Consider the following 26,387-nt stretch of genomic DNA (forward strand, 5'->3'; position numbering starts at 1 on the left):
AAAAGAATGGAAATTTGCCCCTCACATTAAACCAAACTATTTATCACAGAAAGAAACATTTTAGTTGAAGTCGGAAGTTTGTTCTTCTGAAGGCCAGTAAAATAGTGGTCCAAAGATTATTGTCCAAAAGGCTAAGACAGCTTTACAACCTGGTCTAATGGTTTATATTTTTCTTTATAAGTGCTTTAATTACATATAGCAGAGAAGAAAATAATATATATGCTTTAATCAGATTAGTTTCAGAACAAATAAAATAACACATTAGAGAAAAAAATTACTTAAAAATAGTTGTATTTATATTCCACAATTTGCTCAAATACTGGTTTTCTTATAAACTTTCTACAGGATGTTTTTAAACAAATTCTTCACATTGTGTCTTGACTATGTACTTACGGAATTTCAAATAGTTCTGTGTGTTTTTATAGCTTAATTTGTACTAAAGGGATGGCAGGTGGTCACATGCAGTCCATATGGGATTCTAACATGACATTTAGTGAGTTTTCTGATGTGGACCATCCCTTTGATGCTGAAGGTAATGCATCTGTTGAAAGAAGTGATTGTAGATTTGGATTACTGCTCTCTGCATCTTCCAGTTTTTCTGTGTTATCTTCCCAATTAATGTGGAATCTTGTAACTCTGGGATTAGATGCCAAAATGTTCCTTTGAAGCTAAAGGAAGAAGGACATATATAAACAGACAACATTAAGAAAGTTAAATATACATGAGTAGGAGCTTAATCAAATGGTTCTTTATATCAGTACTGCTAAAGGGCTAAAATTTATACAAAGGCATAAAATTTAGTAAAGCACCTTAAACATAACTAATACACAAGGACTAGGGGTACAGCAAAAAAAAAAAAAAAAATACATATATATATATATTTTAGACTAATGGAGAGGAAATGAAGGATCTGAAGGAATTCATCCAGATCTCTTACTAAACAACAATGTATCTAACCCTTCTATACTTCTGTTTCTTAAAAGGGAGACAATCTCTTCTTTCTTGAGGGTGGATTCTTCACAGGATGCTTTATCTAATTAGTATGCTTTTTAGGTTGATACGGTGTCTCTTCAGTAATATTTCCAAAGAAAATAAAAATTACCCCAAATATCAACTCTCATTATAAGTGGTTTCATACCTTTTAATTATTATGGTTCATTCTCAGAAACAGTATTCTAGGAAAGTTTTTTGTTTTTTGCCATACAAGGTGCCTTATAGTTAACTAATACATTGAGTCACTGGAAGGTTCCCATACCAGGATTAATATTCCAGCCTCATTATCAGAAAGAACATTCCATTCTACTCCCATGTAATTTTTTTTTGCATGCTCAGGCAGATGGGAGTGTTATGTTCAATCTCACATAAGTCACCAGTTCCTAAACTGTCAGGTCCCAATGAAAAAAATCATAAAATAGGAAGTATTTCTGAGACTCTGTAATTTTGAAGCATAGGTTTCAGCTTCTCACTCAGAAGCTATTTTCCAAAACCAGAGATACTTAAGACCTTTGGTTTCATCTCTAATACATATGTACGGGAAATGCCATAGAAAAAGTTGTAAACTACTATCTCTTAGAGGAGGCACTTTCAACTTTCTAAAGTGTAAGAGACTCTGAAAGTGCCTGACCAACATTAATTACTAATGATTCATCAGGAGGTAGGGTCTGAGGTCAAGTATGGAAATGAAACAGTTAGTGTGCCCATTTGGCACAAGGACGTCAAATTTATTTTGTCTCCAAGCTATTTTCATAATATACTATGAAATGGCATCTACTTTAAAAAAGAGTATAGTAAAAGTAATGAAAAAGGAATCGTCATTACCTTAGAAAAGTCTGGTTTTACTGGTGGATTTTCCCTTAGTTCTGTCTCAGTATATTCATTATTTACATAATAGCCAACTCTGATAAATTCTTGACCTCGATAGGTGCATGTAATTAGCACAACTGTTACACCTACTGCATCTGCATCTGGAATGAGTCCTGGATTAGGTGCATCAGCCTACAATAATTTAAAAAGAAAAGAAACACATCATAAAAGGCTGTTAACTGCAAGCAAGACACATTTTGGTTACCTTCAGCACCGTCAGTTAAGGGCAAAACAACAAAAACTTGGAAATCATACTGGGAAGGCAAATGCTCATTTTTGAGATTGACTTATAGTCAGAAAATATAGTTCGAATATTTCTCCACAGTATAGCTAATTACTCTGGGCACCTGAAAACTTCACTACTTTTATAGGAAGATAAATCTAGTCCAACTGTATGGTAGTCCATGGGATTATACAATACTCAATTATAAAATTTTTTATAAAATACAGCAAACAATTAAGCCAATGGTCTAGTTGATTCTATCATAATTTCCAATCATAATTTTTAAACCTAAATTAGTAAATATTCAATTATCTCCACACAGCCTGCTGGCAGCAAATGTTTATACTGGTTTCTCTCTTACACTCAGGACACATGTTCTCACACCCTCTCCCACCCTTGCACAAATATTCTACTAGTAAATTAACATAAGACTGAAAATGGGATAGAAGTAGCTCTACAGCAGATTTTCAGAAATATTAATCATCTACTGTGAATGACTTTGATAGCCACTAAAATATAGTGTACTTTTAAACCACACATACTATGTAAATAGAACCAAGGTAAAGATTGGTTTAAGAAGATATACTTAATGATGTTTTGAATCGAGCTGCTGAATCTTGAGGAATGCAGAAGGTGAAGCAAGTGAGCTAGAGAAGGCAAACAGCATGGGCAAAGGCTAGGGTTCCATCCATGGCAGGGAGAGGCACTAAGGAGACTGGTGAGGAGGAGGCCTGGGCTGATGCGCAGTGACAGTGAGGCATGGGATTGTGACCTGAGGCAGCCATTCTGAGTGCTGAAGGGATGGAGCTCATCCCAGCAGATCAGCTGACTCTTGCCAGGACACTAAAGAACATCCCTGTGCCTGGGTGAATACTTTAGCCAGTGCTATAGCTTAGCAACACCCCCGGCTGACATTCTCTATCAAGCCATTATCATTAAAGATAATAATTATTGTGTACTACCGCATGCAGATGAGCATACAAAATGCAGATGAGATACAAAAGGCACACAATATCTCTCTAGGCTAAAACACTGACATAGGCTAAGAATTTCAGTACCCTCTCTTCCCTACCTCCCCTATCCAGCCTGTTGCAACATTTCTCATCTGAAGATTCAGTTCATGTCTTCATGTCTTATCTGGAATACTGGAATAACTTTCTAACTGGAATCTTCCAGCTCATTTGCTGTTTGTACTACTGCCAACATTAGCTAGGCAAAGAACCATTCCTATTCCTTTACCTGTTTAAAAAACTCCAGATGATTATTCCCATTTCAGAGATAAAAATCTGATCTTTAACTTCATTTATAAGGCCCTTTACAATTTGTCTTCAACCATTCACACTCCCTTTAATTCTATACCTCTTACTCTTGTTCTAGGATTAGACAGAGTTCTTTAAAATGTAGTGGTAATCTTTCATGCCTCTGTGCCTTGCACATACTGTTCTTTTGACCTGTAAGTTTCTTCCCTAACATCCTACAAAATTCATCTTTCTAAATTTGTATGAAATATATCCTTAGTGAAGCCCGTTGGCCCCATGCCCAGTGTGGAGCCCAGCACAGGGCCTGAACTCAAAACCCTGAAAGCAAGACCTGAGCTGAGATCAAGAGTCGGACACTTAACCAACCAAACCACCCAGGTGACCCCAGTAAACCCCTGATTCAGAAGGTAGAATTAATAATACTCTGTTTTTGCACTTAAAATTACTTGACACCCATCTACTAATGTATGTCCAATAACCTAAATAGATATGTTTACCCTCCAGTCTTTGCCTGGACTGAGCAGAAGTTCTATCCAGTTCATCTTTATAATCTCGTGTCTGGCATAGCTCTGGGCACTCAGTATATACTTAGTATTTTGAAATTTATTCTAACTTAATTCCTGACATGAAGTAATCTGACTAATTGGAGAGAGATTGGCAGGGGGACTAAGGGCCTGTCCTGAGAGTATACTGTTTGTCTTAAAGATCCTGTGTACCCCCTTCCCTGCAGAGGGGTCTAGTTACTTCCAGGTTACCCAAAGAGATTCTAATGTCCTGGAAATGGGTGGAGAATGGGAAAACGAAGCAATTCAGTACTGCTATCGAAACCTTCCCCTCACAGTGCTTCCCATCTCCTCAGTAGACTGGTGCTAGCCATGTTTGTGTTTTAAATTTTTTTTGCTAAAGGATTCAACTTCAGCAAATTCATATTCAAGTAGAAAAACCCATAGGCCTCTCAGATCACTTAGGATAAAGTGATAGGTACAGATTTTTAACTTCAACCAGCACTACTAGGCAAATGTCTGGACATCTTCCTGCTAGGCTTTGGCACACTCAGGTGAAAAGTATGTTTATTCATGGCAGACCAGGAGAATACTGTGACAGTCTGTTTAAAGTATAAGACAAAAACTGTATTTTAGTCTCTTTTCGCTGATCATGGTGAATTCTGTAAATGTACAGGCTGACCATCTGATTTAAATCGCATGCTTCTTTCTCTGTCCTTTTTGGCAACATGAACACTGATACCAATGTAAAACTACTGGAAAATCACTGGAGGGAAATATTTTTGAATAAGTTATTCACTCTAAGCCAAAAGCTTAAGAGTGTTCTTAACAACATAAACACAGAGAAAAGTCATTTAAGGGTTTGTTTCAAAGCCAAGGGATTTATTTGCAGGTTTTATGGTAGCATAAAAAGGGGTATCACTACCTGTCAATCCAAGTTTCTTACCACATCATGAATTATCATCAGTGATGTATAGGTTTTCCAAGCTTGTGGGTTAAAGCAAATACTGCTGTGCTTTTATGTAACAATTTCAAGAACTTAAGAGAATAAAAATTTAGTTCTAATAATAGGAGTAGGGCATTATTTGTCAGTGATAGCACTTAACTACTTTATTCCTCATTTAATCCTCCTAATATTCTAATGAGGTTAGGTATTATCCTCATTTTATAGACGGCTATAGAGTGACTAACCGAGGCTAGGGAGCCTGTCTAAAGGCGCACGTGTTTAATAAGCAACGGAGCCAGGATCTGAAGAAGGTCTGTAATTGCATTGGTTCCCTCTGCACATTCTCTAGTACCCACATCTTTCACCAAGGTTATGCACTCACCCAACTCGGCTTAACAGCACTTTTAATCAGTAGATTTGAACTAATATATCTGAGCTTTATTTAACCATTTGTTTAAACATAGTAAATTATTTGTTGGCTTTTAATAAAAGGCACTAAGGCTAGGAGACCGAGATACCACATGTTTATAATTCTTGGCCCATATCTGATGGAATTAGCTGACCAACAGTAGTAACTTAAATTGGTCCCTTCTATGAAATGAAAAAAAGAAAAAAGAGGGGGGAGGTCAGGAATAGGAAGAGTTAATTTTCTTTCTGGATGAAGTCTTTTCAGTGGGTTCTACTTAACTGATGGGGACTCTTGTAGAAATACTTGCAACAAAGTGAAGTGGTTTTTTATTTTGTTTTCAACCTATGGCTACTCTTTGGGCTACTTACAAATATCTCCTAATAAGCATGGATAATCGGAAGTGACTGAATAGCTTTATACAACAATTTAACATGGATTAAAAGAAGTAACACTTTGAATACAGAAGACAGTGTCCAAAGCCTTGGCACAGACCCAAATACTGTCAGTGATACCTGAGAACATAATTTGTATTAGAATTTCCCCTAACAAATAATAAACAGAGCAGTAGATTTGTAACAGTAATCCTCTATACTATGTATAGATTAGATGCTTTAGTAAACCACTGGGCCTTAATTCCAATGATTCAAGTTTATGCAGTAGCTCTCTATCTACTTATTAACCTAGTTCAATTACTGATTATGCTGAAAGAAAGTTGTTTTTCTTGTGATCATTACTCCTAATTGGCTGAAACCATAAACTGAAGATGCATATTACTATACTAACTATGCCAGTTGTAGTATGACTTGGATCCCTATACTGGGCTGCTGGCCAGCCCCCCTGAAAGTCTGATACTATAGGACTATTCAGAGGCAGAGCCCCAAATTAAACACCGCAAGTGCCGGACACTGGGAGCTTTACTGAGTTCTGTGCACACTCTGGAGTAGACAGCACGCCAACCTCTCACAGCAGAACAGAAGCAGATAAAAAGTGAATACAGCAGAAGCAGAGTGATTTAACCGACAAGGAAATGGATAAGGACCATGAGATTAAAGTTTAGAAATGTATTTGGCATATATATTTACCAAGAATAGTCTTACCTGAAATACAAACATATGCCTTCCTGCGGGAACAGGGCCCACTAAAACAGAGTCTAAAACTTGGTCGTATTCTTCACTTTCTGCAGAGCCCACATAGATAATTTTCCATTCCAAGTCTAGGGTTAAAAACCAAAACGTTATTTCATATTCAGTAATTACATTATGAGATGACATCAAAGACCCTTTTAATGTTCACTTAAGCCATTTACTGGCTGCTAAAATTGGCTTCTCATGGCAGAAAATCCAGGAAGGCACTGAATTGCTCCTTATGAAATTCTTCTATTTCTTACCAGAAACTTGCTCAAAATGTTCTTTTGTGATACACTAGTCCCTGGGCAGGGCTCCTAGCAAACAAAACAACATGGCCCAAAACTGGGAAATGCTACAGCCTTCTGTTGAGGACTCCTAAAGCACACTGGCAGAGTACGTGTTGTGAGACTTCTTCAGTAAAGAACACCAGTAACATTAATCCAGCATTTCCCAAGTTTGTTTGGCTATGGAACACCCCCCCCCACACACACACTTTTTACCTATGTCATCTTTTAACAAGCTAGTAATACTAAGCACGCTTTGGAAGGGCTGCCCCATATTATGTTGCACAGATCCAGATTATTAAATAGCTCCAAAGTGGGGAAATCATTATTAGCCAACTTCCCTCGTGGCTCAGAAATAAGGGGCTTCAGCTCATCAACTGTGAAAGGGGCCACAGTTGGGTTTTTTCCCTACTGCACCGCTTTATATCATAGGTGAGGAAACCAGGGATCCTTATAACCACTTGATAAGGAGTATGGATAGTAGGAACAGACGCGGAGAAGAGGAAGATACACTAAAGTGCAACCCAAGACATTTTATGCCATTGTTATATGTAATTCAGTTTTCATTGAGCACCTTTTATAGAGTGCTCTGCTACAAGAACCCAGAGATGAGTAAAGCAACTGTTCGTTCAAAGGAGCCGCCGCCTCTTTAGAAGGGGGAGGAAGACCATTGCAAATACAGATCACCTCTGAGACCTTCTGGTCCTCCTAAGGTGTTTAGCACTGTGCAGCCTGCCTCGTGGATTCACTACACCAAGGCCATGGCAGCACTCCCAGAGGGGTGTTTCTAGGTCACACACTGAGAATCTACTTAGTGCTGCTGTGGTATTGCCATTTTTGTGTGACTGTGTATGTATTTTTGTTCCCTAAAGAGAGAAGAGAAATAGTAATAGATACTACTTATTCATATTGTATGATAAACTGCAGTTTACTGAAGCTCCTTTAGGTCTATTCTCTTACTAAGAAAGCAGTCATTTTCTGAGGACCTATGAGGTACTTCATGGCTCTGTCCTAGCCCATTTATATTTCCATCTTCTAGCACATTTCCAGATGCAAGTTCCCTGCATCTGACATCTCACAAGATCATTTATTTGCTGATAAAGATTAAAAGATGAAGAAGCAATATGGGTATTTAGTTAGAAGGAATAGCAAATATTTAGAAGTAGGCGCATGCTTAGCTTGCTCAAGAAAAAACAAGGAGTAGGAGCGCATGGGTGGCTCAGTGGGTTGAGCCTCTGCCTTTGGCTCAGGTCATGATCGTGGGGTCCTGGGATCACCCCACATCGGGCTCTCTGCTCAGCAGGAAGCCTGCTTCCCCTCTCCCTCTGCCTGCCTCCTCTCTGCCTGTTTGTGATTTCTCTGTCAAAGTAATAAAATCTTAAAAAAAAGAAAAAGCAAGGAGATCAGGGTTGGTGCAAACTGAATAAAGGGGAAAATAACTGACCATCAGATTGGGTGTGACGGGCATGGCCAGATTATGCAAAGTTTTAAAGGCCGCCATTGAAGACTTCTTTTATAAGTAGCATGGGAAGCCACTGGGAGGGTTCTGATTGGAAAGATAACATGATCCAGCTTTCATTTTAGAAGGATCATTGTGGATCCTGCGTTCAGCATGGACTGTAAGACAATGAGGGAAGAAACAGGTGGATATTTTTAACAACTGAGGCCAAGAACTGATGGTATCTTGGACCACATGTAGCCATGGGGATGAGAAGCAGTCACGCTCTGGATAAATCTTGAAGATAAAGGCAGGAAAAGTCAGTCACCTTTTTTGCAAGGAATAGGGATTGAAAACAACCAGGAATTAGTTTTGGACATGTTAAGTTTGAGATATCTACTAGATAGGTATCAATGATGTAGGAAATGCAGAAGCTAAGTGGACAAACTTACAACAGGAGTGTAAAACCTACTAAATTTGCCAATTGAGGGTAAGTCTGGTAATTGTCACCTGCAGTTTTTGTATTTTGTTCATTTCATAGTATTTATTTGTATGAATACACATAGTCCTCTTGGCTTTGTAATTAGTATAAGGCATTTGTGGTCTGGTATAGGAACATGAGAATTATATACTTATAAAATACCTACTCTGTGCTGGGCATTGGTCTTGTCAATTTCACCCTGTTATTTAAATCTCACCAGCTTTATCATATAGATTTAATTATACTATTATGCAAACAAGGAAGCTGAGTCCCCAAGAAGCTAAGTAATTTACCCAAATTCACCAAACCGAAGAATCAGAACCCAAGTTGTTTCTGCAACTTCAAAGCCTGGGCTCCTTCCAAAACCAAAACTAGTAAATAATTCTTCTGTTTCTGGCTCTCAAATGAATAAAGGATAAAGGAACTTAACTGTATGTGGGGGGTTGGGGAGGGAGATGGGTGCAGACAGAGGCCATGGAAAGATAATCTACCTTAAGGAGCACAGGCTGTAACTCAGTGAATACCTGTACCTTAATTTTTATGCTAATGAGATCCTTGCTGTAGCTACTGACTTTAAAATGATCAATAATTTATTTATAAATTAGCATCAGTTGTTTTATTCTTTTTTTTTTTTTTTTAAACTCTCCTTTCATCCCCCTGTCCCCTGTATACAAAGGAAGAGAAGGGATAGAATCAAATACACAGGTTATCTGTTGGGGTTTATTCATTTATTTAAAAAGTTAACTAATTGTTTCACTTAATCATGGTAACCCAACTGCAAGTATTTGCAATTATGGTTGGTAGTGAGGGAAGTCACCAAGGGAATTTTAAACTAATTACCGTACTTGGTAAGGTATGTGGTGAGAGTGTAAAGTATGTAATCTTTGGGAATTAGAACAAGCCTGAAGTTTAAAAAGATGAAACACCACATTCAATTCTGGTACATTGTAAGGGTTTAGCTGACAGTAGCTTAGAATTATTGATCTTGATCAACTTAATGGCTCCATTTTGTTAGAGAAACCAAGAATCAACAGTTTCCAGAGGGCCTAAGATTAGCATGAAGGTCAGTCAAAACTTTTACAAGTTTGGCGACATCAGATCAAACACATCCTGGGTCTTCCATCAAGTTTAAGCATGTAAAATGGTGGCCAACCTCTGGCTTGGAATTTAAGACAAAATTATGACGTGAAAATTTCTCTTCAGAATATTCTGTAGTTTCCTTTTAAGTATAGTGTTTTTTTGTTTTTTTTTTTTAAAGAACTGCAATATAAAAGTATGGAACTTATAAGCTTTTATTAAATAAACTAATTTCCTTAATCCACATAGCCTCTAGGTGGAGTATACAAGCATGGCACCTTTTTGAAAGATTCCTTTGCAGCTTCAGTATGACTCAGCTTAAACTCTTTTGAAAAATGCTAAATAACCAGTATAGGTGCCCTAGAAAGAGGTATAAAAGTGGAAGTAAGTGTATTGTTGATACTAGTATCATAAAAACTCTGACATGATTCAGCTAAGTTCTGAATAAATGCCAGTTAAAAATGGGAACAATTCTAAATGAATGGTGGGTTTCAACCATGCAATGTCAAAGCCCTGTAACATCCTAAATCATCTACCATCCTTGTCCAAAACTGGCTCTCAAAAAATGCAAGGCCTCATTTGAGAAATACCTATAATTTGAAGAACTTGTAAAGCTTAAATCATATAGTATGTTGGAATGGACTGATCAGTGGTTTCTCTTGCATTTGCCCATTTTTATATATAATTGGCAATAAAAAGGAAAACTTACTGTTGGGTATGAAAAATTGACCTGGTAGCTGAAATGATTATAGTAGTACTCTGGGAAAGTAATCAAATGGTTTCAGAGTAATAAGAAAAATCCCCTTTAATTTTATTATCAGTGGCCTAATAGAAATTAGTTTAATAAATGAAATGTCTTTTAAAATATGGCATACACATAAGACACATATGCATATATGTCTTATGTATGCATTAATACTTCTTGGAAGAGCACAGATTAAAGTGTTAATTACAGGTGATGGTGGAAAGCATCTGAGTACAGAGGACTGTTACTTTATAAATGTATGTACAACTTTTTAAAAGTTTATTTCAATAAGCAGGTCTTGCTTTTATATTCTGAAAACTTTGACACCCTACATAAAATATATTTTGCAGAGATTAAAAACGAATTTTTAAGTGAAATACTTTATATACCATGATTAGCGTAATTTTAAATGCATTTTTGTTAAACATACTTATAACTTCAAATAAGCATGTCCGCTATTTAACTGTAAAATGATCACTGATGAAGTGGAATTTTTTTCTTCTCAAATTTAAAAGGAAAGCACTGGATTAATAAAATCTAAGGGCAAAGATTAAAACCGTGGCAAGTTTTAGCTTTCTAAATATTTACTACTGCACTTTTAAAAAATATCTTTGGAGTCCTTAAAACCGACCTAGAAAAAATTGTAAAAATCTTTGCATTGCTATCAGGACTTTACCTGTTATTTCCTAGCCCACTTTTGTGTTTTATGCTCAGGGTGTTTGGATGTGGAGTTATTTTAATTAGATTTCAACACGTTCTTGAAGAAAAGTCTCTCAGACTACTGAGAAGCCAGTGATTAAGTCCTGGAAATTATTTCAGTGTTTTACTTATTTCTGCTTTTGGGTTAAATGTAACTTTCTAGCTTAGTAGTATTTTTCTTCCTGAGAGGGAGGAGAGGTGGTTTCCGTCATTACGAACAGGAGTCCGCGCCGGTCTGGGCGAGCCTGAGCGCCAGCATCCCCGGGCGCCCCGAGCATCCCGGGCGCCGGCCGGGGAGTGCCGCGGGGGAGCACCCGCCGTCCCCGGGGAGCGCCGGCGCCCGGCCCGCGGCTCCGAGGGGCCGAGCCTGCGCCCGCCTCCCCCGTTGGTTGGTCCAGGAAGCCAGAAATCAGCGTGAGGGCAGCCTCGCTTTCCTCCCCGGAGCGGCCAGGCACGGCCACCCCAGAGAGTGGGGCAACTCCGGCGTAAGCTCTAAAAATGGATTTGCCTGTCCCTCGGGGGCAGGAAGGTGGGCAGGCGGGGCGCCGTGTTCGTCACCCGCGGCGCGGAGAGGAGGCGTCGTGACGCCGGGGTCGGTGGCCCAATTCTCTACTCTTGGTAAGATGGCTCCGCTGCTAACTCGCCGGCGCGACCACACACATGCCTCTCCCTTCCCAGCCTCCGTGCCGGGGCCGCGGAGGCCGTTCGCGGCGCGGGGCCAGTCCGGCGCGACCCCCGGCCGGCGCCGCGGGCGCGAGTGCGGGTCTCGCGAACCGCCCGCCCGCCAGACAAAGCTGACAACATGGCTACCTCCGCTTGAACAAGTTCCTCGCAAGTTGAGCCACGGCAGGCGCCCCGGCTGCGGCCGAACGCCGCGCGCGCCTCGGCGGCCGTCGTCCATCAACTTCAAGTTTCCCTCCGCAGAGCCGAGCCCGCCGCCCGTCCGGCGCCGAGCACCGGCCGCCCGCGCGAGGCCGGGCCCGGGAAACTTTCAACGTCTGCAGCCCGCAACTGACAGCCCGGCGGCGGGCGGGTGCCCGACTCACCTTCAGACAGGTCCTCGATGCACTCGAAGGTGATCTCGAACTGGAACGGGTTGTAGAAAGGAGAAGGGTTATCCAGCACCACTACATTGTTCACCTGAACCTTTGCCATATTTTGAAAAAAGCACAAACAATGGGAACGGGGGCTTGTTGCGGCACAATAAAGTCCAGCGCGCGGCCGCTCGGGAGAGCGCAGACCCCCGCCCCGGCGCCTGCCCGACGTCGTGCAGCGGCGACTTGAGAAACTTTTTTTTCCTCTTTTTATTTACACGGGAGCACTCCACAGTGTTTTGCAGCTTTCCTATTTCACTAAACTACAGCCCATTCTGCTCTGATAACTAGCAGCGTTGCCCGCGATTGGCTGCACCCGAGCTCTGACCCTCCTCCTCCAGCGAGGGCCTCGGCGGCGAGCAAGATGGGCTCCCGCTCCCGGAATGGACTCGGAAACTTTAACTGCGGCTCCACCTGCTGGTGTGGATTAGGACAAAGGCGGAGAACAAAGTGAGTGGAATACGGGCTGGGAGGCCCGCGCGGAGGCCGCCGGCGGCGGCGGCGGGGGGAGGGGCGGCGCAGGCCCCGCCCCCGGCCCGGCGGCTCCCGCGCCTCACGTCGGGCGTGGCCGCGGCGGGGCGGGGCGGGGGTCGGAGGAGGCGTGGCTGCGGCGGGGAGGCGTGCTCGCGGCCGGCGAGGCGGCGGGACGGCGGGATTGTGGGCGACGCCCGCCCCTCGGGTTTTGGCTTCGTGTGGTTTCTGCTTGGGGTGTGTTTTTTCTCTTCTTTTTTTTTTTTTTTTTTCCTTTTAACGCTCTTTTTACATCAGTCCAACGGCTATGCCGTCTCCCTACTCAATTTAGCAGCCGTGATTCGGTTGACTACACGGGGTTAGGTTCAGCTGTCTCCGTACAGGGTAACATTTGGGGTAAAGGGAAGGGTTGGTTGCAGTGGAAATAAATTGTGTTTTATAGACCTCATGCCAGATCGAAAGGAGCAAAGCCATTTTGGAAACCTAATTCTTGGTCAATATCTGCGTTTGGGCACTACAGTGCCTTGAGTTAAATAGACACAAAATGAAGGGTGAAGAGAGGCTTTTCCACGCACACTTTGCTTGGAAGATCTGAATAGGTAATATTTGGGCAGCACCTGGGTCTCCCGTTCTAATCTCAGAAGCCCTAGAATAAGAAAAAGATTGCTAGAGATGTGATCAGTTACACCCCAGGTTTCTGTCGTTTGCTGAGCGTAACAGGAACATAAAAAGAGAAAATGGAAGTGTCAGGAAACCAAAGGGCAAAAAATACGATAAGAAAGGGAAAGGAAGAGTAAAGACACAGAAGCATACCAGGATATGTGATTTTCAAAAAATTTACGACCTAAACCGTTAGTAACAATTTTTGGCACCACAAACAAGTTTTGAGGAGTCTGCTTGATTCATCGGCATTCATGTGGATTCATTTAGGCTCTTTGACTACCATTGTGGGGAAAGGGAGACGTTTTAACACATTTGTGGGGCTGTTGAACAATTTGTTTACCTAGTAAGAGAGTCATAAAGATTTCTTTTAATACATGCTGTTCATAAACCATTATTTTTTTTTCTTCATTGTTTTCGGTGAAACCAATGACCTTGGCTAATTAAATTCAGAGAAAGTATTATTTCTTAAGTATCATCTGTGCTGAAAGAGTTGTTTCTTAGTATAGTGCCCAGAATTTTGAGTTGTCATTCTTTGGGCATTGTGCATACTTAAGTAGGTTGCTGTTGATGTGATTTCTTTTATCTGCTGGTCTTTTGAAAGTTTATATGGCACAGGTAATACTAGGCCTCCCCATATTTAGGAAAACTACTTAGAGCAGGGGTACTTATTTTATTGGCAATGAATTAAACAGTAAGCTAGGATCTACCAGAAAAGTTTCTTCAAGGCCAATTGTTTATGTGCAATAGACTGAATCTTAGTGTGGTGATAGATGCAGATTATTTGTGACTGATAAACTGTATTCTCTCTTATCTCCTAATATTGCTGGTTTTTACACTAGCCAAAATGAAGTGTTAATTGCTGTATGCTGTTAAGATACACTAGATATGTAAGATAAATGGCCTTTTGAAGATGAAAACATGACTCCCTTGAGAATGGTGTATACAGTTTTCTGATTTCACAGGCACTTTTAAGAGGAGATTCTAATTTACTTTATAAAAATGACGTTATAAGCTTGGTAAAATAAAGTGTATTTTGCAGTCTGACCATAAGTATGTCATAATAAGGTACATCTTCCATGAAACTTGATGCCTCAACTGAAAAGATCAACCTGGATACCACTAGTTTGGCTTATTTCTTTTAAACCTTTTGTTTAACATGTCATATACAATAGTATTTAAGGGGGAAATGACCCTCCTTAATAGTCCACTGAAAGCTGCAAGTATTGGCTCTGGGCCTCTTATGTTGCCTGTCCTAGCTCTTTTATTATTGCTCCTTAAAAACATTAAAGAGCCTTTGAGCACTTTCTCCAGTAGTTTCTTTCCTCACCGTTGACAGTACAGAGGGATTCCCAGATGTGCCATGGCATGTTTCAAAGTGAGCTGGTGTCTCATGGAGGGAAAAAAATTGCAAAAGCGTCACTGGTTTCTGAGACAATCCATACGATTTCTTGCTGGACAACTTTTTGGTGACTCAAGCAGCTAACCATATTGCAACTGATGAGGCACCATGAGTGTCTTCATTTTTTAAGTACCCAAGGGGACCCATGTGATGGAGAGCTGCATAGAACATAATCTCCAAAATTGCTTCTGTCTGTACAGTTTAAGTGCAGGAAGAGGATGGCTGAAAGAGATGGTCTGGGTTCCAAGATGAACAAAGCCTAAATTAGTGCCTCTCAGAGATAAATGAACCTAGTTAGCTATTGTTATAGGCTGAATTGTATCCCCCCCCACCCCATTCATATGTTGAAGCCCTAACTCTCCAGTACCTCAGAATGTGACTGTATTTGGTGATAAAGCCATTAAAGAGACAGTTAAGTTAAAATGAGTTCCTTAAAGTGCGTTGTAATCCAGTCTAACTGGTATCCCTATAGAGGAGGGAATTTGGACATAAAAAGAGACACCAAAGGTAGCATGCACAGAGAAAAGACCATGTTGAGGACACAGTGAGACTGTGGACTCTGTGAAACAAACTGAGGATTATGGAGGGGAGGGAGGTGGGGGGATGGGTGAGCCTGGTGATGGGTATTAAGGAGGGCACATGTTGCATGGAGCACTGGGTGTGGTGCATAAACAATGACTCGGAACATGAAAAAAAGTAAAATAAAATTAAGATGTTAAAAAAATTAAGTGCTTTGAAGGGGAAAAAAGAAAGGATGGGGTAGAGAAAATAAGGGTTTAAAAAAAAAAAGAAGAAGAAGAAGGCGGCAACTATTTGCAAGCCAAAGAGAGGCTATAAAAGAAACCAACCCTACTGACACCTTAATCTTGTACTTCTAGCCTCCAAAACTGTGAGAAAATACATTTACATTGTTGAAGCTATCCAAGCTGGTATTTTGTTATGGTCATCCTAACAAAAGAATACAGCTATAATTATTTGCCCTCACGGTTAGGCTTGTTTGGCAATCTCAGTTTATTTAATCCAGTTATTGGTCTGTTATCAAGTGCTTTCTGTGATGTGAAATGAAGTGATCATTTAGCTATGGCAGTAGGTTGCGGCAGGGTATGGAGTGGTATGCCACAGCTATTCAGAAAAAGTACCTACCGGTGTTGGGCATACAAATTAAAATCTGAAGGGACAAGATGCAGCTTTCTTCCTTGCTCCAAAGCTGCTCTGCGGAGGGCTTCTAAGAATCCTAAACTTGAAGTTAAATTGAGGTCACCTACAAAACAAGATGAAAAGAGTGAATTAAAATGAACTAGAGTTAAATTGAATTAAATTAAAATATTGAATTAAAATGTATTATAACTAAGATTTAAATCAAGTCTCAGCTCCTGCCTGCTGCAGAAGTTATCATAGGAATGGAAGTGCTAACCTCTTGCTTTTGTTCAAATCCTGGATTTCCACCTGGGGTAATTATATTAGTCCTGCATTTAATTCTCTTTAAAGAGACATTTGCATTATTGTCCTCATTAAAAAAAAAAAATCTCATGTAAGTCTTGTCGTAGTATGATCTTTAATTAGTTTAAAGGGCTCCCAATTATTTATTAGTTGTAGGATGTCAAAATTTAATGATAGTTCTATTCATTATTTTTAAGATTTTATTTATTTATTTGTCAGAGAGTACAAGAAGCGGGAGCAGCAGGCAGAGGGAAAACCAGGCTCCCTGCTAAGGAAGAAGCCTGATGCAGGACTTAATCCCAGAATCCTGGGATCATGACTCGAGCTGAAGGTAGACATTTAATCAGCTGAGCTACCCAGGCGTCCCTTAGTGATAGCTTTATATAAGATTTTCTGTATAAATGTAGAATGTCAAGATTTGTTGGCATTTACATTTCTAAAAGGAATAAATACTACAGTAATGATTTTAATAACTAATTATATAGAGAGAGCATTTATTATGTGAAATTGTGTTCATGTCTGTGCATAGTCAAAGACTAAACATATATAGACTTTACTGGAAAGATAACTATGTAATCAAGTGATTAGGGTATAGAATAGAACATGTTAGATGGAACTTTAACCAGTTATTAAAGTTCTGTGGGAGGCAAAATAGGATATCACAATAAAGGCTATGTGTGTACATGTGTGTATGTGTGTATAGTATATATGTATACATATGTATATGTATGTATATATATATGGTATGCTTTTTTATCATTTGTAAAGAATTTTTAAATAACCTGTTTTTAAGCCTCAAAACATCCTGGTATGGTAAGAGGGTAATGTATTATCATTCCCACATAACAAATGAAGACGCAGGTGCTCAGAAACTTGTTTCTTTAATTTCTGACCTAGTGCTTCTCCATTCTCTTTCCTCTGTCAGATATTTAAAGTGGCCTCTATGTGTAGAAAAAGCAATTGGTATCATTTTCTAGAAGAACCCATAGGCTGGCAGACACTGTAGTAGTGTCTTGATTAATGAACTCTTGAGGAATACAACTCCATGAAAGAGGTTAGCGCAGGTATATACTGGGAGTGAGAGGAGACTTTTTTGTCAAGGCAAAGCTATGGGAGTCTCCCCCTTGAGGCTCAAGAAGGTCAAGCCTCCTGTTGCAAAAGGGATATGTAGGGGAGGATGGACCTACATATCCTAGAATGCCTTGCTATACTTTTTTGGAGCTTTCCGTATTTGTTACATGAAGTATGACTCCTCTCCTCCATTCTGTGTTCCACCTCATTAATAACATTTTCACTATTTTGTGTTCACTGCCATCCATCATTATGTTACAGATTTGTTGAAGATATAAATGATGTCTGATCCCTTATCCATAATTGGACTCCACTGTAAAACACCCTTTGGATAGCTATCAGTGACATCAGTCAGCTTTCTGAAGCACCATAATTCTGTTTGTTGTTGACAGTTTGTCGATGTTAATATCATTATAGTGTTTCTGACCAGAAGAATATGAATGGAAGTGCTTAATAATTATTTTCTATTTCTTGTATCTAGTTATTTACCATGTGTTCTTACCCCTTTAATAAATGAAGCTCCTTCTAAATTCATTTTTCTCTTGAACTCAGTCTCCACTTATCCATCTTTCGTGTTTTACATTCAATCCTTTTCTCTTTAACCCTCCACTTCTCTCACTCATCAGATGCTCTCTTTTCCCCATATCCGGGGAAATCCGTGGTAAGTCAAGAAAGGACTCAGGTTTTTAAAACCTCTCTGGGCTAGAGCACTGCTTGCACAAAGCCACTGCTAAGCATAGCAGCATTTCTAGTTGGTTACTATAGAGACCATCAGCATCAGATGGAGCCTCGCTTGACGAGGCTTGTGAGATTGGAGGCCTCATATGCAGGGTCGTGTGGAAAAGGCCAAAAACTGGAAAGGATAGGAAGGGGGAAAGTTTCACAAATAAATGAACTAATAGGGAACTGACAGATTTTAGGTTGGTAGAATCTGTGCCTGCCAAAGCCTTGAATCCAGCATATAAAGAATCTACTTTTAAGAACACCAGTATAATTACACAGTATTTTTTTTTAAAGTAACAGCTATGCTGCTATGAATATTTGTGTACAAATTTTTGTATAGGACCTATGTTTCCATTCCTTTGGTTACATGCTTAATTAAGAGTAGAGTTGCCGGGTCATATGATAACTCCTTTTGAGGAACTACCAAGCTGTTTTTCAAAGTGACTACGCAATTTTACATTCCCACTAACGATGTGTGAGTGTTCCAATTTCTCCCCATCCACTCCAGTGCTTATTATGTCTTTTTGATGACAGCCATGGGTGGTATGTGAAGGTGGTATCTCATTGTATTTTGACTTATATTTCCCTGATGGCAAAAGCTGTTCAGAATTTTTTGTTTGCTTCTTGGCTATTTGTGTATCTTCTGTGGAGAAATGTCTGTTCTGATCCTTTGGTCATTTGAACAATTGGGTTTTTGCCTTTTTCTTATTGAGTTGTAAGAGTTCTTTATATGTTCTAGTATATGCGCTGCCAAAGGGAGCACAAGTTCTTTATATATTCTAAATGCAATTCTCTTATTAGAGACTTTCAGAGACTTGTATATCTGTTTCAGAAAAATTTTCTGCCATTCTGTGAGGGGTTTTTTCCTTTTTTTTGGTCGTTGGTAGCGTTAGCTGCCCAAAAGCTTATAACTTAGAAAAAGTCCAATTCATCTATTTAGCTTTTCTTTTTAAATTTATTTTGGTTTTTTTTTTGGTTTTCTTTTGGTGTCACTTTTTGAAAACACTGCCATTATAATCAAAGGTCATGAAGATTTACACCTATTTTATTTACATGAAGCATTTTATACATTTACTTTATTTCTGTTTTCTTCAAGGATTTTAATAGTTTCATTTTTTAAAGTTTTTTTAAATTAAAATAGTCAATGTATTTATTTATTTTTATTTTATTTTATTTTATTTTATTTTATTTTATTTATTTATTTGACAGAGAGAAATCACAAGTAGATGGAGAGGCAGGCAGAGAGAGAGAGGGAAGCAGGCTCCCTGCGGAGCAGAGAGCCCGATGCGGGACTCGATCCCAGGACCCTGAGATCATGACCTGAGCCGAAGGCAGCGGCTTAACCCACTGAGCCACCCAGGCGCCCAAAATAGTCAATGTATTTAAACTAAAAAACAAAACAGAACAAAAAACAGCTCACTCATTTCTCCCTCCATAACAATTTAGTTTGGCAACCACCAATCTATCTGTTATTTTATGAGCTTGATTCTCTGTATCTATGAACTTTTTTAGAGTCCACAAGTAAGAGAGATCATGTAGTATTTTTCTTTCTCTGACTAATTTTGCTGAACATAGTGCCCTCAAGGGTTATCCCTGTTGTTGTGAATGGCAAGATTTCATCCTTTTTTATGGCTAAATAATATTCCATTGTGTTTATATACTACAGTTTATTTATTTATCTGTCAACAGGTTGTTTTCATGTCTTGGCTATTGTAAATAATGCTGCAGTGAACATGGTAATACATGTATCTTTTCTAGTTAATGTTTTTGTTTTCTTCAGATAAATACCCAAAGTGGAATTGTTGGGTAGTTTTCCTCTAAGAGTTTTATACTTTTAGCATAGTTTTCCTCTAAGAGTTTTATACTTTTAGCATCTTATATTTAAGTCTTTGACCCAGTTTGAATTATTTTTTGTATATGATGTGAAGTAGGGGTCCAAATTCATATTTTTGCACGTGGATGTCTAAATTCCCAGCAGTATAACTTGAAAAGACTGTTCTTTCCCCCAAGAATGAATTGACCATAAAAGTATGGGTTTGTTTCTGGACAATCAGTTCTGTTCTGTTGGTCTGTATCCTTACGCCATCACCATATTGTCTTGATTATTGTAGCTTTGTAGTAAGTTTTGAAGTCAGGAAGTGTGAGTCTTCCAACTTTGTTCTTTTTTAAGATTATGTTGGCTACTTGGGATTCATTGAATTTCCATATGAATTTTAGCATCACTTTGTCAATTTCTATAAAGAAGATAGTTGAGATTTTGATAGGGATTGCACTGAATCTGTAGAACCCTTTGGGGAATATTGTCATTTTAACAATATTAAGTCTTCCAGTCAATGAACATGTGTGTCTTCTCATTTACTTAAGTCATCCTCAATTTCTTGGGGTTTCACTGGGGTTCGGTTTTACTGGGCCTCGGGGAAGAATGTGCGAGCCCAGGCCACAGCAGACATTGGGCCTGAGCCTGTCCTCTGAGGCCCCCAGAGGAAGCGCTACCACAGGGGGAGAGTCCAGGACAGTGTTCTTAGTTTTCAGTGTTTATAGTTTTCAGGGTATAAGTTTTGTTCTTGTTGTTGTTGTTGTTAAATTTATTCTTTATCCTAAGTATCCTTTGTACTTTATCCTAAGTATTTTATTCTTTTTGATGCTATTGTAATGGAATTATTTTCTTAATTACATTTTTGCATTCCTCATTGAAAGTGTAGGGGCATCTAGGGGGCTCAGTCAGTTAAGCCTCTGCCTTCAGCTCAGGTCATGATCTTGGGGTCCTGGGATCAAGCCCCATGTCAGGCTTCCTGCTCAGCAGGAAGTCTGCTTCTCTGTCTCCCCCTGCTTGTGCTCACTCATGCTTTTCATTTTCTCTAAAAAAAAATTAATAGGGGTCCTGGGTGGTGCAGTGGGTTAAGCCTCTGCCTTTTGGCTCAGGTCATGATCTCAGGGTTCTGGGATCAAGCCCTGCATCAGGCTGTCTGCTCAGCTGGGAGCCTGCTTCCCCCTCTCTCTCTGCCTGCCTCTCTGCTTCTCTCTGTCAAATAAATAAAAATCTTTTAAAAAACTTAATAAAATCTTAAAAATAAAATGTACAGGCATACAACTTTTTAAAATTGATTTTGTGTCCTTCAAATTTGCTGAACTCATTTATTAGTTGTAATAATTTTTTGTGGATTCTTTAGGATTTTCTATATGCAAGATTATGCTATCTACAAATAAAGATAATTTTACTTCTTCATTTCCCCTTCTGGATGCCTGTTATTTCATTTTTGGCCTAGATGCCCTTTCCAGAATCTCCAGTACAGTGTTTCATAGAAATAGTGAGAGGGAGGTCCGTGAGTGGTTCAGTTGGTTGAATTTCCGACTTTTATTTTAGATTCAGGTCGTTGTCTCCACGTTGGGTCCTAAGATCAAACCAGCATGGGGCTCTGTGCTCAGTGGAGAGTATGCTTCTCCTCTTCCTCTCCTTGTGCCTTTCTCCCCTGCCACATGCTCTCTCTCTCTCAAATAAATAAATCTTAAAACAAACAAACAAACAAAAAACAGTGAGAGTGAACATCCCTATCTTGTTTCTGATCTTAGGAAAATATTCAGTCTTGTACCATTAAGAATGATGTTTAGTTGTGGGTTTTCTATAGATGCCCTTTATCAGGTTGAGGAATTTCCCTTCTGTTCCTAGTTTGTTGAGTGTTTTTACATGAAAGAGTATTGAATTTCGTCAAATGCTTTTTGCTGCTTCTATTGAGATGATCATATGCTTTTTGTCCTTTATTAATATGAGAATGCTACATAAATTGGTTTCCAGATGTACCTCAATCTTACATTTCTGAGATAAATCTACTTGTCTTCACTTGTGAATGTATTTTCACATTAGCATATTTTTAAAACAGTATTAAAATATTTCTCTGATATTACCATAGCCACTGCAATCCTCTTGGTTACTGTCTAAAGTGTGTTTCTTGTAGACAACACATAATTGGATCATGTCTTTGTATTCATTCTGCAAACTGCTTTTTATTAAAGTGTTTGTTTACTTTTAACATACTTACTGATGAGGTAGGATGTTTCCCATACGTTTTCCATATGGCTTATGTCCTCTTTGTTGCCGTGTTCTCCATTACTGCCCTCTTCTGTGCTTGATGTAATTTCTAGTGTATCGTTTTAATACCTTTTTTCTTCTTTTACTGTATTTTTTTGGGTTATTTTCTTAGTGATTCTCTTGGGGGTTATAGTATCTTAATTTATAGCCAATCTAATTCAGGTTAATACTAATTTAATTTTAATAGTATATAAAAATTTTGTTCTAGTAAAATTCTGTTCCCTCCGATGTGGAGAAAGGGGAACCCTCTTACACTGTTAGTGGGAATGCAAGTTGGTGCAGCCTCTTTGGAGAGCAGCGTGGAGATTCCTCAAGAAACTAAAAATAGAACTTCCCTATGACCCTGCAATTGCACTCCTGGGTATTTACCCCAAAGATACAGATGTCGTGAAAAGAAGGGCCATCTGTACCCCAATGTTCATAGCAGCAATGGCCACGGTCGCCAAACTATGGAAAGAACCAAGATGCCCTTCAACGGACAAATGGATAAGGAAAATGTGGTCCATATACACTACGGAGTATTACGCCTCCATCAGAAAGGATGAATACCCAACTTTTGTAGCAACATGGACGGGACTGGAAGAGATTATGCTGAGTGAAATAAGTCAAGCAGAGAGAGTCAATTATCATATGGTTTCACTTATTTGTGGAGCATAACAAATATCATGGAGGACAAAGGGTGTTAGAGAGGAGAAAGGAGTTGGGGTAAATTGGAAGGGGAGGTGAATCATGATAGACTATGGACTCTGAAAAACAATCTGGGGTTTGAAGTGGCGGGGGGTGGGAGGTTGGGTTACCAGGTGGTGGGTATTATAGAGGGTATGGACTGCATGGAGCACTGGGTGTGGTGAAAAAATAATGAATACTGTTATGCTGAAAATAAATAAATTAAGTTAAAAAAAAATTCTGTTCTCTCCACCTTCTTTTGGGCTATTATTGTCATACAAATTTCATCTTTATACATTATAAGCTGATCAACACAGTTTTATAATTTTTGCTTTCTGCAGTTTTACTTAAATCAGAAGAAAAGAGTTACAAACAAAATTACATTGATACTATCTTTAATATTTACCTATGTAGTTAGTTTACTGGTATCTTTTATTTCTTTATGTGTACTTGAGTTACTGTCTTAGTGCTCTTTCGTTTCAGCCCGAAAGACTCCCCTAGTATTTCATGTAGGTCTGGTCTATTAGCATTAATTTGTTTTTGCCTGGTATTTTTACTTTACAGTAATGAAATTGTAGAGTATATATTCTTTTGCTCAGTATTATATTTTAATATTTCATCTGTATTGTGTTTATTAATCTGCACTTCATTTTTTACTACTGTCTTATTCCACAGTATGAATATACAACAATTTCTCTATCTGTTCTACTATTAATGGACTTTCGAGTCTGTTCTGTGAGGTTTTTTCCTTCTTTAGTCTGTTGATGTGATAAATAATATCAATTGATTTTTGCTTGTTGAACCAGCCTGGTATACCTCAGATAAATCCCACTAGGTCATTATATGTAATTCTTCTTATACATTGTTGGATTTAGTTTGCTGATATTCTAGTATATGTGCTGCCAAAATGAGCACAAGTTTGCTAATATTTTACCGAAGATTTTATCATCTATGTTCATGAGAGATATAGGCTGTAGTTTTCTTATAATGTCTTTGTTGGGTTTTGCTCTTAAGGTTATGCTGGCATAGAATGAGTTAGGAAGTATTACCTATACTTCTGTCTTTTGCAAAAACTGTAGAGAATGGGTATCATTTCTTCCTTAAATGTTAGTAGAATTCACCAGTGAAGCCATCTGGGCCTGATACTTTCTATTTTAGAAGGTTATTAATTATTGATTCCATTTCTTTGATGGATATGGGCGTATTCACATTGTCTGTTTCTTCTTATGTGAGTTGGTAGCTTATGTTTTTCAAGGAATTGGTCCATTTCATCTAGGTTATCAAATTTGTGGGCATAAAGTTGTTGGTAATATTTCTTCTTTATCTGCTTCATGTCAATAGGATCAGTGTCCCCTATTCTTTTCTGATATTAGTAATTTGTGTCTTTTCTCTTTTTTTCTTAGCTTATCAATTTCATTTATCTTGTCAAAGAACAGATTTTGGTTTCAATGAACAAATTTTGGTTTCAATGATTTTCACTATTGATTTCCTGCTTTCAACTTCAGTGATTTCTGCTATAATTTTTATTATTTCCTTTCTTCTGCTTGCTTTGGATTTAATTTGCTCTTCATTTGCTAGTATCCTAAAGTGGAAGCTTGTATTACTGATTTTAGATCTTTCTTCCCTTCTAATACATGCACTTATAAGCACTGTTTTTACTGCATCCGACACATTTTGATGTTAGATTTTCATTTTTATTTAGTTCAAAACATTTTTAAATTTCTCTTGAGATTTCTTCCTTGTCCCATGTGTTATTTAGAAGTGTGTTCTTTAATCTTCACATAATTTGGGATTTTCTAGTTCTCTTTCAGTTATTGCTTTCTAGTTTAATTATATTGTGATCTGAGAGATTTATGATTTTTTTTTAAATTTGCTAAGCTGTGTCTTATCGTCCTGCATATGGTCTATCTTGGTGAAGATTCCATGGGATCATGGGAGAAAAAAATACATTTTGCTATTGTTGGATGAAGTCATTTATAGATGCTTGTTCTGTTCAGTTGATTGATGGTCCTTTTAAGTTCAGTTATGGCCTTACTGATTTTCTGCTTGCTGGATATGTCCATTTCCCATACAGGGGTGGTGAGGTCTCCAACTATAATACAAATTCATCAGCTTCTCATTTGACTTTCACTAGTTTTTACCTCAAATATTCTGAGGCCCATAAATATTAAGGATTGTTATGTCATCCTGGAGTGCTGACCCCCTTTTATCATTATGTAATATTCCTCTGTCTCCCTGATAATTTTTCTTGCCCTGGCATCTGTTCTGTCTGAAATTAATAGAGTTACTCTCATATTTTTTGGGTTAGTATCAACATGGTATATCTTTCTCTGTCTTTACTTTTAATCTGCATGTCTTTATATTTAAAGTGGGTTTCAAAAAAGTGAAAATAAAGTGGGTTTCTTATAGAGAATGTATAGTTGGGTCATTTTTTATCAACTCTGATAATCTTTTAATTGGTGTATTTAGACTATAAATGTTCAAAGTGATTATTGATCTTGCTGGATTAATACTTGCCATATTTGTTAGCATTTTTTATTTATTGTGCTTGTTCTTTATTCCTGTTTTTATCTTCCACTTTTCTGCCTATTATGGTTTTTTTGTTTGTTTGTTTGTTTGTTTTTTGTTAGAACAATCTAGATGAATTTACTCTCATTCAAAGAGATCACAAAAATGGGAATGTAGCAACTGGTTCAGGTAGTATGAACACACAAAAAACTACAGGTTTGTACATGTGGTTCTGTTTACATCGGGACGGGCTCCCTGGGATTAGGCACAGCAGCTGCACTTGTCCGACGCCTCCTTGCAGATGCAGCCCTGGGCATACTTGGCACAGCCCGCAGGGCAGCAGGAGCAGCAGCTCTTCCTGCAAGAAACGCATTTGCACTCCTTGCATTTGCAAGAGCCGGTGCATGTGCAGGAACCGCCGGTGGAGCAAGAGCAGTTGGGGTCCATTTCAGACCACCCTGAGGACGGAAATTCAAGATAAACAACTCAAAAAACACAACGCTGCGGGTTGAAAGCACGATCCCTGTTATGGTTTTAATTGAGCATTTTATCTGATTCTAGTTTTTTCCTCTCTTAGTATATCAATTATGCTTCTTTTTAACTTTCATAATTGGTTGCTCTAGAGTTTGCAATATACATTTACAATTAATCCAACTCCACTTTCAAATAACACTAAAAATACTTCATGGGTAGCACAGTACCTTGTAACTAGCAAGATATTTCTAATTCTTCCCTCTCATCCTTTTTATTATTGCTCCCATTCAGTTCACTTGAACATAAACACATATAAGCATACATATTTGAATACATTATTACTATTATTTTTAACAAACTACTATTAGGTGAATTAAGAATAAGAAAAACAGAAGTTTTTATGTTATGTAGTCCTTCTTCATTCCTCCTTACTTTATGTAGATATGAAGTGTTTTTTTAAAGTTTATTTATTTATATAAGTAATATCTACACCCCATATGGTGTTAAAACTCACATCCCCAAGACCAAGAGTTGTATGCTTTTCCCACTGAGCCAACCAGGTCTCTTTGTGTAGATCTGAGCTTCTGACCTATATCATTTTCCTTCTCTCTAAAGAACTTCCCTTAGTATTTCTTGCAAAGCAAGTCTCCAGGCAACAAATTGCCTAAAAAAAAATTTTTTTTTTCTTTTTCACTTTTGAAGATAATTTCACAAAAGGTACAGAATTCTAGGCTGGC

The 26,387-nt window shown here is 38.6% G+C and overlaps 3 protein-coding genes and 1 pseudogene across 11 annotated transcripts in view; 2 read left to right on the forward strand and 2 right to left on the reverse strand.

The window, feature by feature from the left end:
* The window catches only part of MCM9 (minichromosome maintenance 9 homologous recombination repair factor), a 95,183-nt gene that overhangs the window by 25,364 nt on the left and 43,432 nt on the right, over window positions 1-26,387 (forward strand). Inside the window, exon 8 of one of the 8 annotated variants that reach the window (XM_082730948.1) lies at window positions 17,454-17,502. The exons of the other annotated variants lie outside the window; for them this stretch is intronic. Within the exon in view, the coding sequence (XP_082587074.1) occupies window positions 17,454-17,470 (17 nt within the window). The 3' untranslated portion in view covers window positions 17,471-17,502. Of the gene's footprint in view, window positions 1-17,453; window positions 17,503-26,387 lie in introns of those variants that run through there. 8 annotated transcript variants of the gene reach the window in all.
* Window positions 275-12,651, reverse strand: ASF1A (anti-silencing function 1A histone chaperone). Its single transcript, XM_082730959.1, has 4 exons — window positions 12,101-12,651; window positions 6,301-6,416; window positions 1,819-1,995; window positions 275-668 (listed from the first exon to the last, which is right to left on the reverse strand). The coding sequence occupies exons 1-4, from the start codon at window positions 12,207-12,209 to the stop codon at window positions 456-458; spliced, it is 615 nt and encodes a 204-aa protein (XP_082587085.1). The 5' UTR covers window positions 12,210-12,651; the 3' UTR covers window positions 275-455.
* On the forward strand, window positions 11,210-12,094 carry LOC309865140 (uncharacterized protein; the record flags this gene model as incomplete). The annotated part of the gene is made up of 1 exon (XM_082731350.1): window positions 11,210-12,094. A coding segment is annotated over one exon (885 nt), but the record flags the coding sequence as incomplete, so codon positions are not given.
* On the reverse strand, window positions 25,316-25,623 carry LOC309864590 (metallothionein-1 pseudogene; annotated as a pseudogene). The gene has a single exon. The product of its transcript is annotated as a metallothionein-1 pseudogene (transcript).

The sequence above is a fragment of the Mustela nivalis genome (assembly GCF_964662115.1).
Source record: "Mustela nivalis genome assembly, chromosome: 5".
Taxonomy (NCBI): domain Eukaryota; kingdom Metazoa; phylum Chordata; class Mammalia; order Carnivora; family Mustelidae; genus Mustela; species Mustela nivalis.

What these genes read in the sequence shown, in the direction of transcription:
- ASF1A (XM_082730959.1), bottom strand. Translation starts at nt 12,209, where the DNA reads ATGGCAAAGGTTCAGGTGAACAATGTAGTGGTGCTGGATAACCCTTCT. An exon ending in CATCGAGGACCTGTCTGAAG is followed by an intron (nt 6,417 to 12,100) that starts GTGAGTCGGGCA and finishes TTTTAACCCTAG; the next exon opens with ACTTGGAATGGAAAATTATC. An exon ending in GGCATATGTTTGTATTTCAG is followed by an intron (nt 1,996 to 6,300) that starts GTAAGACTATTC and finishes AAATTATTGTAG; the next exon opens with GCTGATGCACCTAATCCAGG.